Consider the following 13,642-nt stretch of genomic DNA (forward strand, 5'->3'; position numbering starts at 1 on the left):
TCTGATGGGAGGTATTAAAATCTTAAAGCATTTCAGAAATTGTGAAGAGCAAACTACAGATTAATCCTTAATGGCTTTAAGGCCATTAAGTGTAGCATTTTTTCAAGCTTAATTAAGGTAGTAGAGTTCTTATGAGGAGAGGAACAGGCAGCTGTCTTCAACACTTCCAAGGCTATTACGACATTCTTTTGAAGCAAATTACTCAGAAACCTGCTCCATGACAGAATCCTACTCCTAGACAATGTCTTCCATCAGGCTGCAAGGTCAAGCTTTCAGGAGACACCTTGAGTTCAAACTCTCTGGTACAACACCTCTGTCACACACTGAAGAGCCAGTGTAACAAATAATAAATTTATTTTATTGCTGCTTTGTAATATAAAATGATTACATCCATGATTCCACAGAAAGGGGCAGTAAAAAAAAAGCAACAAAACCATCTGAGTAAGAGGAATGTGACGTAAGCAAGTAATTTTAAAACAAGGACCCACCAGAATGTTTTCTAAAAGTCCCTTCCTATGACACTTCCCTTCCACAGCTCCATCTTACAGTGACATTTGTGTAGCCTGCTCTGTGACCAGTGCTAGGGTGGCCAGAAAGAATGGTACAGACATTGTCACCCATGTGCTAACACAGGAGTTAAATCTGGAAAAAGAGTTAAAAAAAAAATCAAACCTCTACAGCAGGACATGGATTAAACACTTTCTTTCCTCTCTGGCTCTAAATACCACTGAATGGGACTCAAGAAGTAGGGGTGTTCAAGGCCATGATGAGGTGGCAGACTTCTTCCAGGCCCAGAGAACATTCTGCACTGCAGCTGGCCTGAGAGAGGAGTACACACAGTCCCTTGTGCCACTGGACACAGCAGCACTTCCAGACAGTTCTTTCCAAGGACACAGATGCTGGCAGTGGCTACAAGGACAGTGTGTAAGACTGAGGTGGGATTTCTCACCTCAAGGAGATACATGGTAAGAGACTTAGGAAACCACTAGGTTTTGCTAAAACAATAATTATTGTCGGGTATGGAACAAGAGTCCCAAGCAGCTGCTGAGTCTCCAGGCAGATGGATTAATTTTAAGTATATGCCCTGCTTTATCCTCAATCGCAAGTTCAATTACCCTGTCCTTGCACATGGGAAACCAAGAGTGAGTATCTGAAAACAAACTTAACCATACTGGTCTTACTGGTGAACTGTCCAGGCTCTTCCATCCACCAAGAATGCACCATGCCAATTAACCAAAAGAGACGTTTGAACAAGATTGTCCTTCCCCACCAGGAAGTGAGATCTTCTTCAAATGTCTCCTTCAGGTCCCTCCAGGAAGGAAAAAAGGCATTTTACTGGTGACAGGTCCAGGTGATACAGTCCCACTGGATGAGGATGCACCCTGCAACCTCCTCTGTCCTCTCTGAGCTCACTGACTCAGCGTTGCATTTGCTGGGCCTTGCAGCGCCTGCCTGAAGACAAGCTCCTTGAGTTGATCCAGTTTGCTGTCCCTTAAGGCATCCTGAATGGCACTGAAGAAACCAAAGTAGTGTTGGAAGTTGTGCATCATGAGCAGGACACCGGCCAGCAGCTCGTTGGTCACCAGGAGGTGATGGACGTAGGCACGAGTGTGCCTCTGACAGCAGTAACAGCTGCATCCTTCCAGCAAAGGGCCAAAATCATCGTGGTATCTAAGGAAGAAGCAACGTTGGGTAACATCAGAGCAAAGAAGACCCATCCAAGCAATAAAAAGTACCCCTGTACCTGGCCTTTTGCAGGGACCTGAGCATTAAAGCCCTGAGGTCCTTAATCCAGATTTCCTGACAGCTCAGACCAGCACCACTGGCACAAAGGACTTCAGGTATCAGAGATGGTTTGGGTTGGAAGGGACCTTAAAGATCATGTAGCTCCCACACCCTGCCATGGTGTGGGACCATGGCTGCTGAAAGCCCCAGGCCTCCTCATGCCAGAACTCACTTCAGAGCCAAGAGGCTATACATTTAAGTCAGAATAACTCTGACTACATCAGAGCTAACAGCAGAGAGAGGCCTCCTCTGTGTCTTCCCTGGCAGAAAAGCTGCAGTGCAAGACAGCTATCACACAGTTTATAAAGGAGAAAGTCACCAAAACCACAGATTTACTAATCCCCCTATTCACAAAACAGTATTCTGCTCTACTGTGAGATGCACCATTTCACTGAGAGAGCAAAGCAACACAATTGTCTACTCAAGACAGCCTGGAAGTACCTGTAACAAAAAGAAGGAAGGACAAGTCGTAACAATGGCCAAAGTTTTTGTGAAGTGTCCAGAAATGGCAGAACTGTTCTGCAGCTGCCCAAACTGAGTCAAGAGAGTAGAGGGTCTCCACAGTTTAAATAAAATCTAGTATCTCAAGATGACCAAAGTTAGATGTGGAAGACCAAAGTGATTCCCAGACCACCTCTGTGAACCTATGGTCTTTCAGCTGAGACATAATTATGACCACAGAACGTTTGCTGGATAAATGATCAGAAAACCCCTGGTTCTAGGTCAGGCAAAGGACAGCGCTTTCAGAGATAGGCTGTTGCCTGGTAACAAGCTAGAATGCTTGTCCAACTCTCTACACTCAGTGTCCAGAAGTACTTTTTTCAACAACTTCATGTTTTATGAAGTCTCTCATTCAGCTGCTGACCAGTTGCAAATAAATACAGAGGACAAAGCATCGTATTTAGTCATAAAGCTGCAGGTACCCTCCTCACAAACTCACATACTTTTTATCCTTCAGAGATATCTCAAATGGTGTCATTTCTGGGTCAGCTTTGGAGACATCCTCCTGGTCTTCTTGAGCACCATTCTTCTCCAGGTCCTGGGTCCCATTTTGTGTTAAAACTGATTAAATTAGAAAGACAACAGCCTTAGAACAGAGGGCAAGGGCAGAGCAAGGGTAGCAATATTAGAGTAGATATTTCTGCTACTTTCTTGCCAACTGAAAATTCCTGCTGCAAGTTTCAGCCTCTTTCTTCTAGAAAGCAGATATTTTACTTTAATTGCTGTAGGTTAGTTAACACAAATACACTTTTAGAGGATCAAAACAGCAAGAGACAAGTGAAACTAATCAACTAAAACTAATCAAAAGTAAGAGCTGAAACAACAGTATAACTTTTTGCTGCTCTACTGGGCTGAACTCTTTATAAATTGTCAAAAGTATTTTGTCTGAACTGCATGCTGAATAGAATGCAATCACCTGAACAAATGGATTTTATTGAGATTTTGTTAGAGTAGACAGACAACTCATCTGCATTCAGTCATTCTACCTTCCATGCTGTGATCACTCAGGGATTTAGATGCCTCTTGTTTTTTTTTAAAAAAAAACAAACCCTGGAATCAAAAGAGGCTGGTAGCACTAATTCATAAGAGGTAAGTTCCACACCTGCCTTTTCAGCATCTATCTGAAAAATAAAGAACCATCCCATGATTTTATAGGTTTGCATTTTTAAGTTTGTTCTTAAGGAGAAGGAGATGTATCTGGAAATACCAATATCACTGTTTGCATAATCCATGCCTACTGTGTTTTAAAACGGACACAGGGCAAAACCACTGCCATTACCCTTATTAAAGCCTTATAATTTAAGAATAAAGACAAGATAAAGAACAACAAACAGAGAAAAGGGTTAAAAAAATAGCAGCAAGCACAAAGAAACAAGATGTTCTGTTCCATTCAGCTGGCTCTGAATTATCTAGGCATGAAAAGCCACTCAGTTATACCCAAGAGAAAAAAATGTAAGATGTTCCCCTGTATTAAAAACATTTAATAGGCCAAAACAAAACAGCTGCTTGAAAGACATTTGATAGGTGCTTTAATGGGTGATACACATTCCCATCTCACAGTGTAATCAGTTATGAACAGAGCATTTTGGTTTTGATATAAACCTATGAATGCAAGGATAGAGAGGAAAACTGCCCAAATAAATGGGAAATTTCTGACAGCCAGAAAAAGAACTTCAAAAACATATTACTACAACAGACACATATTAATTTAATTCTAGAGATAGCTTAATAGGTCCAGCCTTTACTGCTAATGGTAACAGAAAATTTGTCTATTGTTTTAAACTAAAACCCCTCTATTCAGGAGGTGTTTAAGAAATGTTTAATCATCACATTTTGGTTAATGAGACATTCAGAGGCCTCAAGTTTTACTCAACAGATTTCACACCAAAGCACCCCACCTTCAATAACACGTGGTAGTGGAATCCCAGTTTTTCCAGTGGTCACTGCACTTACTTATTTCAGGAACAAAGCCCTCAGATACAGATTCCTCCCAACTATGAATTATGCTTACCACAATATAAAATGTAAAAACTGTAACAACCACCAAGAAGCCTACCTGTTGCTTCAGGATCTGGGTGGCAGTCGTAACTGAAAACCAAGGCACAGCCTCGCTCCGTCACTTGGAAGGGAAAGAAGCTCTCAAAAATGTCCACTCCTCTTTCAATGCACTCAAGCACCTCATCTGGTTTGCCTACACCATGAATGATTCTGTAGGAGACACACAGGAAGACGAATCTACAATATTCTGAGTAGAAGCAAGCAGGTGCCTGAAGGAAAGGACCTCCAGGTCATGTGCAGCACATGTAGCTTATCTCTGCAACTGCTAAGAGTCATCACTCAGAACACCATGTGCTTCCACTTCCCCACCTCCAACCTACCCAGTACATAACAGGCTTTTCATTATGTGCCCTTTGGAAGATAGCAATAATCCCTCATTTACTGTGGAAAAACCCCATTCTGTTCATTGTGTTTGAAGTGATTTGTACGTGATTTCTTTCGCATACACGTAAATACAACAAGATTCATAACATCTGTGCCACAGAACAGGTATTTTCCTTAACCATGCTTGTGCCCCAGTGAACTACCAGACACATGGACCCTTTTGTTTGTTAGCTGTTTAGAAGATGGTCTAGAGAGCAGGAGATAGCTGGTCAAAGATACAAGTCCTTCAGGTGACAGACACATCCTACTGCACCTGGAAAACTGCCTGGGGGAGAATGCACTAATGAAAACTGTCACTAGAAAGAGAAAACCTCCTTGCTTCAGTTTTCCCTTCTCTTTACACTCTACCTGCTCAAATGATTTACCCAAAAACGCGGGCTGTAACATCTCCTGAGACATGGCATTAAGAGCCAGGAAGAGCCTGGCTGGATTGCCATCAATGGTAATAGAGATCCTGCTGGCAGACAAATTTAGTTGGCAGCTTCACCAAGGGTGGGTGAAGAGTAAGAGAGTACAGCAGTGCCTGCTCTCCTGCAGGTGCATGGCTGGGCTGAAAGCAGTAGAAGTTAATGTAGGGCAATGAGCTAAACAGATAATTAGGAAAATACACAGGGGCTGATAAATGAAGTCACAAGGTGCCATTTTTAGTCACTTTTCTAAGTACTCCAATTAAATTGATGAGCACAGAATAAGGATAGGAGAACTTTACAGCATGAGTGTTTTATGTTTCAGGTTCCCATGACAGGGAGAAAATTATATGCAAAAGTCAAAACAGTAGCTCTGCATATATGATCAAAGCTTTGCTGAAACTCATCTCTGCAAGGTAAGGACAAACATTTGTTCTTGCAAGGGTTTCTATACTATTGGAAAGGAAAACTAATTTTATCAAGAGACTTCAGCCCCTTTAGGTACATGAAAGGACTCTTCATAAAGAGTACATTCATAAGATCATTTTACCATCACACAAAAAGCAGCCACTTCTTGAGTGAAGCACAGAAAGTGTTTGTCTTCTAGAGAATTTCATGCTGGGTTAGAACAGAGCTGGTAAACAGCTTCTCCAGCCAGAATGGCAAGGGTGATTCAGGAACAAGGACTGTCTGAAATTCACTTGAGGTACTTCCAAGACCCCCAGGGGCTAACCAGCTCTCTTCCTATCAAGAGTTCAGAAACACTTGTCTTAACAAGACAAGTAAACTATTTGATAGATGAGGCAGATGCACTGGTAGCCACTGAGGTTAGCTGAGCAGATTGGACTCTAATGCTCCCCGGGGATCTTTTAAGTAGCTCAACCAGACAGGATAGCAACAACACAGCAAGGCTCCTAATTGTCAGGAAAATTCAAACCCCAGGCACCACTAAGCAAGAAAAAGCTGCAATACCAGACACAGTGATCTTGCATTTAATTTCCTTTTAAACACCATTAGGTCAGAGCAATGCTCTGTTAGCAAAGGGAAGCAGGAACACAATGGGGCCTCAGTCATTCTCTTCAGGAAATGATGAAAAAAGCAACCATATTATTTCTGTAGCAGTTGCTCTGGTAAGAGCAATCCAGCAAGCTCAAGCCAATAAAAAAACCCCTCTATACTTATGAACCATTAGCAAATATTAGCACACATTTTCAAGAAGTCTTTAGTTACTGCTAGTCAGTTATAAGGATCAAGAAAGCTACCACTCCTGTCCAGTCCTCAGCATGGGTCTGATGGGCACAACAACTCAGATATGCAATAACCCCCACACTGTCCAAGAAGAGAATACCAATGTTCTGGGCTAGCCTATACCAAACCCGGGTAGTGCACAGGCTCGGTACTTCAGGTACTAGGACAGAGCTGGCTACTAAGGTCGTGTAGGAAGCACTGGTTGGTTCTGCCAGCACCCCTCTCTGCCATCTGCCAGTTCAGGCCAGAGAGAACTGGAAATATGACAGTTTTACTGGGGAGAAATCCCTGCTAAATATCTTGATAACAATGTTTTTGTTTGAGCTGAACTTCAAGTAAGCCATGGCCTCCAAGACCAAATGCAAGTAACCCTGAATATCCTACCTGTAACTCTTCCTAAACACTCTTCCTCAAACCCACACCATGAGCAAAGCCTGGTGCCAGTTGCAGCCAAAAACTGAAACAAGTGTTGAAGACTGCAGTCTGACAATGGTAAAATTTATGCAGCCTGGCACACACAGAGCTGTGCAATACAGCGATTATTTCCTACAGGGAAACTGCACAACAGCCTGTAGATGCTTCTCATAATAGGACAGATGGATTTCTTGGGGTGTTGCCCACACAACTTACCTTGGTTTATCCTCTGGCAGCTCTGCTGTGACAGAAGCTATCAGTTTCAACTTGGTTTCCTTGGCCATGGCACTTCCCTGGAAGCCATCGAGCAGAAAGCCACCGACAGGCCGCTTGGCAGTCTCCCTGGCTGATCTGAGCCTCTCTTCCAAGACCTCTCCACCTTCAATTGCCCCAAACATTACACTTCCTTGTAGTTCCTGTCCCAGGATAAAGCTGCAAGTGTTAGAGCATGCTCTGCCAAAGACATGAAAGACATCTTACAGCTGAGGCTTCAGATGTCTGCTACTTAAGCCCCACATTCTCAGAAACTTGGCAGAACCATGGGGTTTCATCTCATGTAAGACTATTCCCCACACAACACTGTGAAGTCCATGTGTAAGAAATGGGACTAGCAATGACAAGATTCTACTCCTTGCCTTGACACTAACTCACTGAGAATTTTGATGCCACTCTTCCCACCTCCCTGCAGAAGGCAGTAACCACACACCATCGCTGTACATGACTTTTTATGGATGGGGTCTCAACAATAGATATGTTGGTGCAAAATACAAAGCAGGTACCATTATCCTGTCTGGTCAGACACCAGATGTCACAGGGAATTCCCTTTCAGGAGATACAAACACCAACTCCTGTCACCTGTTTTCCCTTGTAGAGCAGACTCAGATAGTACGTCTCCTTTCATTAAAAGGCAGGGAAGTTTCAAAGCTGCTGGAAGAAATAAAGAATAGCACTGACTAATTCTATCAAATCCTCCCTCACTTGGAACGAAGAGGACTTCAGAGCAAAAAGCTGGGTTTTCTCAATTTGAGTAAGAAGATCCCACTTTGCCTGTACATCTAATAATAAGGTAAGTGAAAGAAACGCATCACAACGCAAAAGCGGAAAGAAAAATCCTAAAATGTAGCTCTCCTCAACTAGTAGAGATGAGGGGTGATCCTGGTGCAGGAGACAATTTACTAAAAGAAGGAAGGAAAACTCATTGTGCTACTGGTTATACCTAACTCCGGACTGTAAGCTGGGCATTCTCTGATGCACATATGTGACACAATTCCCTACTAAATCCCATCCTGGGGCTGCTCCAGGATGCAGCACAGACCAAGAAACACATGCAGTGATACTCCCTCAGTACCTTGGGGACCTTACCGGTGATTTTTCTTGCAGTTGAAGGCATATATCCAAGAAGGAAAGAGACCTATCCACAGACTTCTTGGCTCTTTTTCTGCCAGCTTCCCCAGAAATGGTGTCTCCATCAGAGATGCACTGGAACCAGTCTGGCTGGATGGCCCGCTGGATGTCCATGAACTTGGAAGCTGTCAGTTCCATGCGCCCTGAGCTTCCCCACAGGGAGACCGCCTGTACAGGAAGAACAGGGATGAACAGCAGTTGCAAAGGACAGCAGATTTTAAGGGTGAAAGGAGAGAAGGAATTGCTCTGGTGAAACACCAGATACTGGAATGATAGCTCATTAGATAAGTTCCCCTGGAGCAGGGCTCAAATAATCAGCTGCACTTGGCACAATGAATGAAAGGAGATAAATGACTGAACTGGAATTTCTAAGACACTCTTTGGTGAAACCATTCCACTCAACACTGACTTCTCCACGTTTAAAAATCTGACATAGAGCTGCTGGCCTCTCATCACACAAATTAGTGGCAGAATTGGGAAAAAAAAAACCCAAAAAAACCTTGACTTCCCACCTAATTTGTTGTCTAGTAAGCAGAAGGTTATAAAAAGCAGCAAAGGCTGCAATGGCAAATACAAGTTGCTAATTTTCTGTACAAAATGCAAACCCAAGAAACTACTTCCTCTTCTGAGTACTTAGCTCATAGAATACATGTGAATGTATGTGTTTATATAAACCATACAGACTGGGAAGAAGACAAAACTAGTTAAGCACTCAATCTTAGAACCTAATGTTATTTTAAGTCCCAAATCCAGCAACTCTAGAAAGCACTGAAATATCCAAACTGAGACAACATGCTCATTAAGATTTCACACACAATCTTCTCTGTCTTTTCCCATCCTGCCAGCACACATGGGACCCAATCTTCCATTTTTACTCTGTGATACCCTCAAAAGAATTTAAAGCAAGACAAAAGCACATGGACAGAGAGGTTATCTTACCTGAACACCTCCAGGCTAGCAGATGTCACCATTCAATTCACTAAACATTCAGATTCACAAAATGTTCACATTTTAGCCTATTTTGCAGAATCTGTAATTAACCTGTGAGTGCAGCTTGGCCATCACTTTGATTGTATTATTGTCAGGCTTGTGAAACTGCTGCTCCAAAACTTTACAGGGGTATTCAAGCAGGTTAAGTAAAGGGCTCAAGCCCTTTGGAAGTCAGCTCTTTTCATCTACAATTCTGTTCATGCTTTTTTAAATGAGAAAGGGTTTTCAGCCATCAGAAACAGTATATAGCTTGGAGTGTTATGGGCACTTTTTGGGGCCTGAGGGTTTAAACACATTCTCCTAGCCTATGCCAGACAGACAGATTAAGCAGTGCAGTTCTCATGCATACTAATTTGCAAATTGAATTTCATCAGCAGATGCAAAAAATACAAGCAGAAGCATTTTTTTTTTTTTTTTGGTCTGGTCTCCACAAAGACCCAAAAGGATTGCACAAGTATGCCACGTGCCTGCTGTCCATCTATCCATTCTGATTACTTCTGGCCTTATCAGCCAATTTCGCTAAATTTAAATAAAACCAGAAGTCTCCAAAGCAATAAATTTTTTTGCAAATTTCCAACTGGTAAAAAGAGCAACTCCAAAAGGAGTTGCAAAATTTGCATCTACAGAGTAACTGAAACACAGCAGCTGTGTGTTGCTCTGCAGCAGCGTGTTGTTCAGACAGTACCTGCTGCCTCTTATTGTGAGGGCATCAAGAACAGCTGATGAAAGCAGGCAGAGGAAAGTCAGAGTTGTCTGAGCCAAAGGGCAGAGTGTTATCACATCTAGTTACCTTCATTCTGTTCTCGAGAGGAAAAAAGCTGCTTTAATAAACAAAACAGCCATGCAGCTTAGAGAGCTGAGCATTATCCTGTGATTATTTAAATCCAGCCAGTGCTAGGCTTTCTGGAACAGAGCTTTCTGTCCCACTGCTTTCAAAAGTATTTGTCAGCACAGATCTAGCCGCAGAAAGCCTTACAACAAGGTGACAAATGTCTTCACCAGCTTATTTAAGAAACCCGAAAAAGCCTGAATCAAATTCCCAACACCCATGCTTAGATTGCTGCTTTCACCTCAAAGCTGCACAACAGTGGGACAAAGTAATCCCTTCCCTGCAGAGAGACGGACTCAGCCTGGATCCCAGCAGCAAGGAATATACGCTGACAGCTGTATGGCAGGAGCTATCCTCTGTCACTCAGTGACCTTCCACCAAAAGTGGCCATACCCAAACAGGCCTTGGGACTGACTGTATCTGAGCAGGTGCCAGGAGCTCCAGCACAGAGCTGTGTCAGGCAGCAGGCAGTGTGTGGATTGCACAGGCAGTGTGCCTGTGGGGTGGAACCAGCGAACTCCTGGATTGCTGAGACACCCTCCTGCAAAAATTCTGATGTCCTTTCCCTTCATGGGCCTGTAGTAGGCTGTGTGTAAATACACACACAGGGGTTCAGATTTACTGTTTATCAGTGGCATGAGCATAAGCTTGTATAGCAAATATGCCAAAACACAGGTATTTTCTTTTACTGCCATTTAAACCACAATAGCATGGTAGTCCAGAGCTCTCCTTTCTACCTGAATTGCTACTTAACTGCTCAGGAACCATTCAGGGAACATGCTACCAAGTAAGAACATGTACAGCTTCATTTAGTTGGAGGTATGAGCATGTAAATAAATGACAATCCTCTTTGTGCAAGGATTTATTTTGCTAATCTTGTAGCTGTCTGAGCATACCCACAGAGATGAAAGGAGGACTGGCAGATTTCTTTTGGGAACTTTAAGAGGACCCTTTCAAGTTTTTAGAGTTACTGTACCTTGTTACTATTGTAGCCAGAGGGGCACGGAGTGACTGGGTCATGAAGGGAGCAGTAGAGCACAGCATCTGGCATACCTGAAAACAGAGAGACAGATCCAGAGCAGAGTTTCATGAACCAAAGCAAAGCTAACACAAAGATGTGGCCTGCAGATCTGCAAAAGGGAAAAGGGTATTGTCCCCCACACAAGTACATCCATTCTGATGAAGAAAATATTGTTCATCTATCTCTCAGCACCAAAGAAGGCAGACTTCTTCCCCAGCTTTGCTAACTAGCTGGAGAAGAGTGCAGCAGCAGGAGAAACCATGAAACAACACCCTTTGGTTCTGCAGCCTGCATAGATGCTCTGGGATTTATTTATGTTTCTTCTTGATTAATACTCCACCTACTAAAATTCTCTAGACCCAACAGTTGACTCACTTGACCATTCAACTGATGACTGATACACTTGACACAATCCAAACTAGCAACAATCCCAAGCCTAGGACTTTTAAGGAACGACAAAGTAGAATCATGGAATGGTTTGGGTTGGGAGGAACCTTAGAGATCATGCCTCATGGGTAGGGACACCTTCCACTAAGACCAAGTTGCTCAAAGCCTGATCCAACCTGCCCTTGAACATTTCCAGGGATGGGGCACCCACAAGTTCTTTGGGCCACTTGCTCAAGAGGCTCACCACCCTCACAGAACGGAACAGGAAGAGAGTGAGAGGACATATCAACTACACAAATGAGAAATTTATCATCCCTGCTGGACTGGAGGTTTCAAATGTCAGAAAGCTAGACAGTATGTCTCAGTGACATACAGCCTTCTCTTCAGAGATAGCCACTGAAACAGATAAAGCCTCCAGGAAGTTCTAGACAAATGCATTTTTCAATTTTTCTTAAAGGAGTAAATTGCTCTAAACAGGTAAAGTTTATTGAAAGTTGGATGCAAACTTCCTTTGGAAAGCCAAACCACAATTATTTTATATATAATGAAATGCATGTCCCAAATTTCTATGTGCTTTTTAAAAACCTAGAACAAATAAAACAAGCTTTGGCAACTCGTGGTTTTTTTGGGTTTTTTTCTGGCAAAATGTGCTAGATTCTATACACAAAGAACTGTCTGTAAATTATAGGAATTACAGACACATCATCACTTTGTAGCCTGATTGAAAGATTTTTGGCTATACTAGTGACAACATACTATTTCAAGTCTTCCCTACTACCACTCTGAGTGAGAAAATCCCTAAATGTGCAAAGCTTACATCTTTCTGCCTACTGTACTGCCTGAACATGCTCTAGTGGGATCGACCTGCATAATGTCTCAGATATACAAGCAAATACTTGTACTTTACCCATAAATTTTGCAGCTCCTTCTTTATACTCTTCCAGAACGTCATGCATTTCTGCCCTGCAATTCAGATATAGGAACACATTAACTAAGCAGACAACTGCCTAAAGAGTTTGGTGGTTTCATAACTAAGGCTTTTTTTCCCACACTTACACATTTTTTTACACTGAACTGGTATTTGCCATCCAGCTGTCAGGCAGTGAAGCAGGGATAGATGTGGAATGCCAGAGTCACAGAGGTCAAGAATCACAGCTCACTACCTGGGGCACTCATAATTCTGTGGCAATAAAGTAAAGCTTTTACCTGCACTGACCAGGGCCCACTGAGTTGATGGAGAGCATGAAGCTAGACTGTGACTTTTTGGAGAGCATTACTAATGTGTTCACATCATTCAACAACTGCACAAGCTTTACCATGTTAATCTTTCCTTCCAGTTGCAACTTAACTAGTTTTGAGAGTTAGTTGCTGCTCCAGTTTTACCTTAAATGTTTTCAGGTATGGGGTACCTAACACCGCTCTGGGCAACCTGGTCCAGTGTTTCACCACCCTCATTACAAGAGATACACTCTTACAGTTTAAACCCATTACTTCTTATCCTACCACAACAGGCTCCGATAAAAATCTGTCCCCATCTGTCCTATAATCCCCCTGTAGGTACCAGAAGGCTGGTAAAAGGTCTTCCTGGAGCCTTCTCTTTTCTAGGCTGAACACCCCTGTATCTCTCTGCCTGTTGTTACATGAATGATCCTCCGGCCCTCCGAGCATCTTTGTGGCGCTCCAAAGGACCTGATCCAACAACCCCACATCTTTCTTATATTGCGGGCTCCAGAGCTGGATGAAGCACTCTCGGTGGGGTGTCAGTAAAGCAGAGGGGCAGAATCACCCCCCTCGCCCTGCTGCCCACCTCAGGAAAATGACGGCGAAGTCACCACGATGGGTTTGGCCTAAACACGCTAAAAATCACGCAGCCCTCCAGCTCCCTTCCCCTCACCTGTCCTACCCCGCCCCTGCACCTCCCTCGGACGGGGAAGCGGGTACTCACAGGGCGGGCAGGGCGATGTGCGCCACGCCGGGCACGCCGCGCACCTCCCGCAGCGTGTCGTGGGTGAGGTGCGGCGCCGCGCCGCCCCGCGTGTACAGCAGGCAGCCGGGCAGCGCCAGCGCGCCGGCCCCGCCGCGGCCCAGCCCCGCCAGCGAGCCCAGCCGCCCGCCGCCCGCACCGAGCAGCGTCAGCCTCATCCTCGGCCCGCGGCGCCGCCGAGGGACGCGGGGAACGAGGACGCGGAGAAGGCGGAGAACGGGGCCGCCCCT

General features: G+C 43.9%; 1 protein-coding gene across 3 annotated transcripts; it reads right to left on the reverse strand.

Moving 5' to 3' along the window:
* Positions 1-337: 337 nt before the first annotated feature.
* QTRT2 (queuine tRNA-ribosyltransferase accessory subunit 2) lies at positions 338-13,570 on the reverse strand. Of its 3 annotated transcripts, none has more exons than XM_005523913.2 (8): positions 13,374-13,570; positions 12,336-12,391; positions 10,997-11,073; positions 8,160-8,369; positions 7,014-7,213; positions 4,343-4,494; positions 2,730-2,847; positions 338-1,671 (listed from the first exon to the last, which is right to left on the reverse strand). In XM_005523913.2, the coding sequence occupies exons 1-8, from the start codon at positions 13,568-13,570 to the stop codon at positions 1,410-1,412; spliced, it is 1,272 nt and encodes a 423-aa protein (XP_005523970.1). In that variant the 3' UTR covers positions 338-1,409. The 3 variants fall into 3 exon arrangements, with proteins under 3 accessions (XP_005523970.1, XP_014108779.1, XP_014108778.1); XM_014253304.2 differs by having other exon boundaries at positions 13,323-13,403; XM_014253303.2 differs by lacking the exon at positions 13,374-13,570 and adding an exon at positions 12,485-12,503.
* Between the last annotated feature and the right edge of the window lie 72 nt (positions 13,571-13,642).

The sequence above is a fragment of the Pseudopodoces humilis genome, chromosome 2 (assembly GCF_049639895.1).
Source record: "Pseudopodoces humilis isolate 2021_Gansu_Grassland_sample_001 chromosome 2, ASM4963989v1, whole genome shotgun sequence".
Classification (NCBI taxonomy): Eukaryota; Metazoa; Chordata; class Aves; order Passeriformes; family Paridae; genus Pseudopodoces; species Pseudopodoces humilis.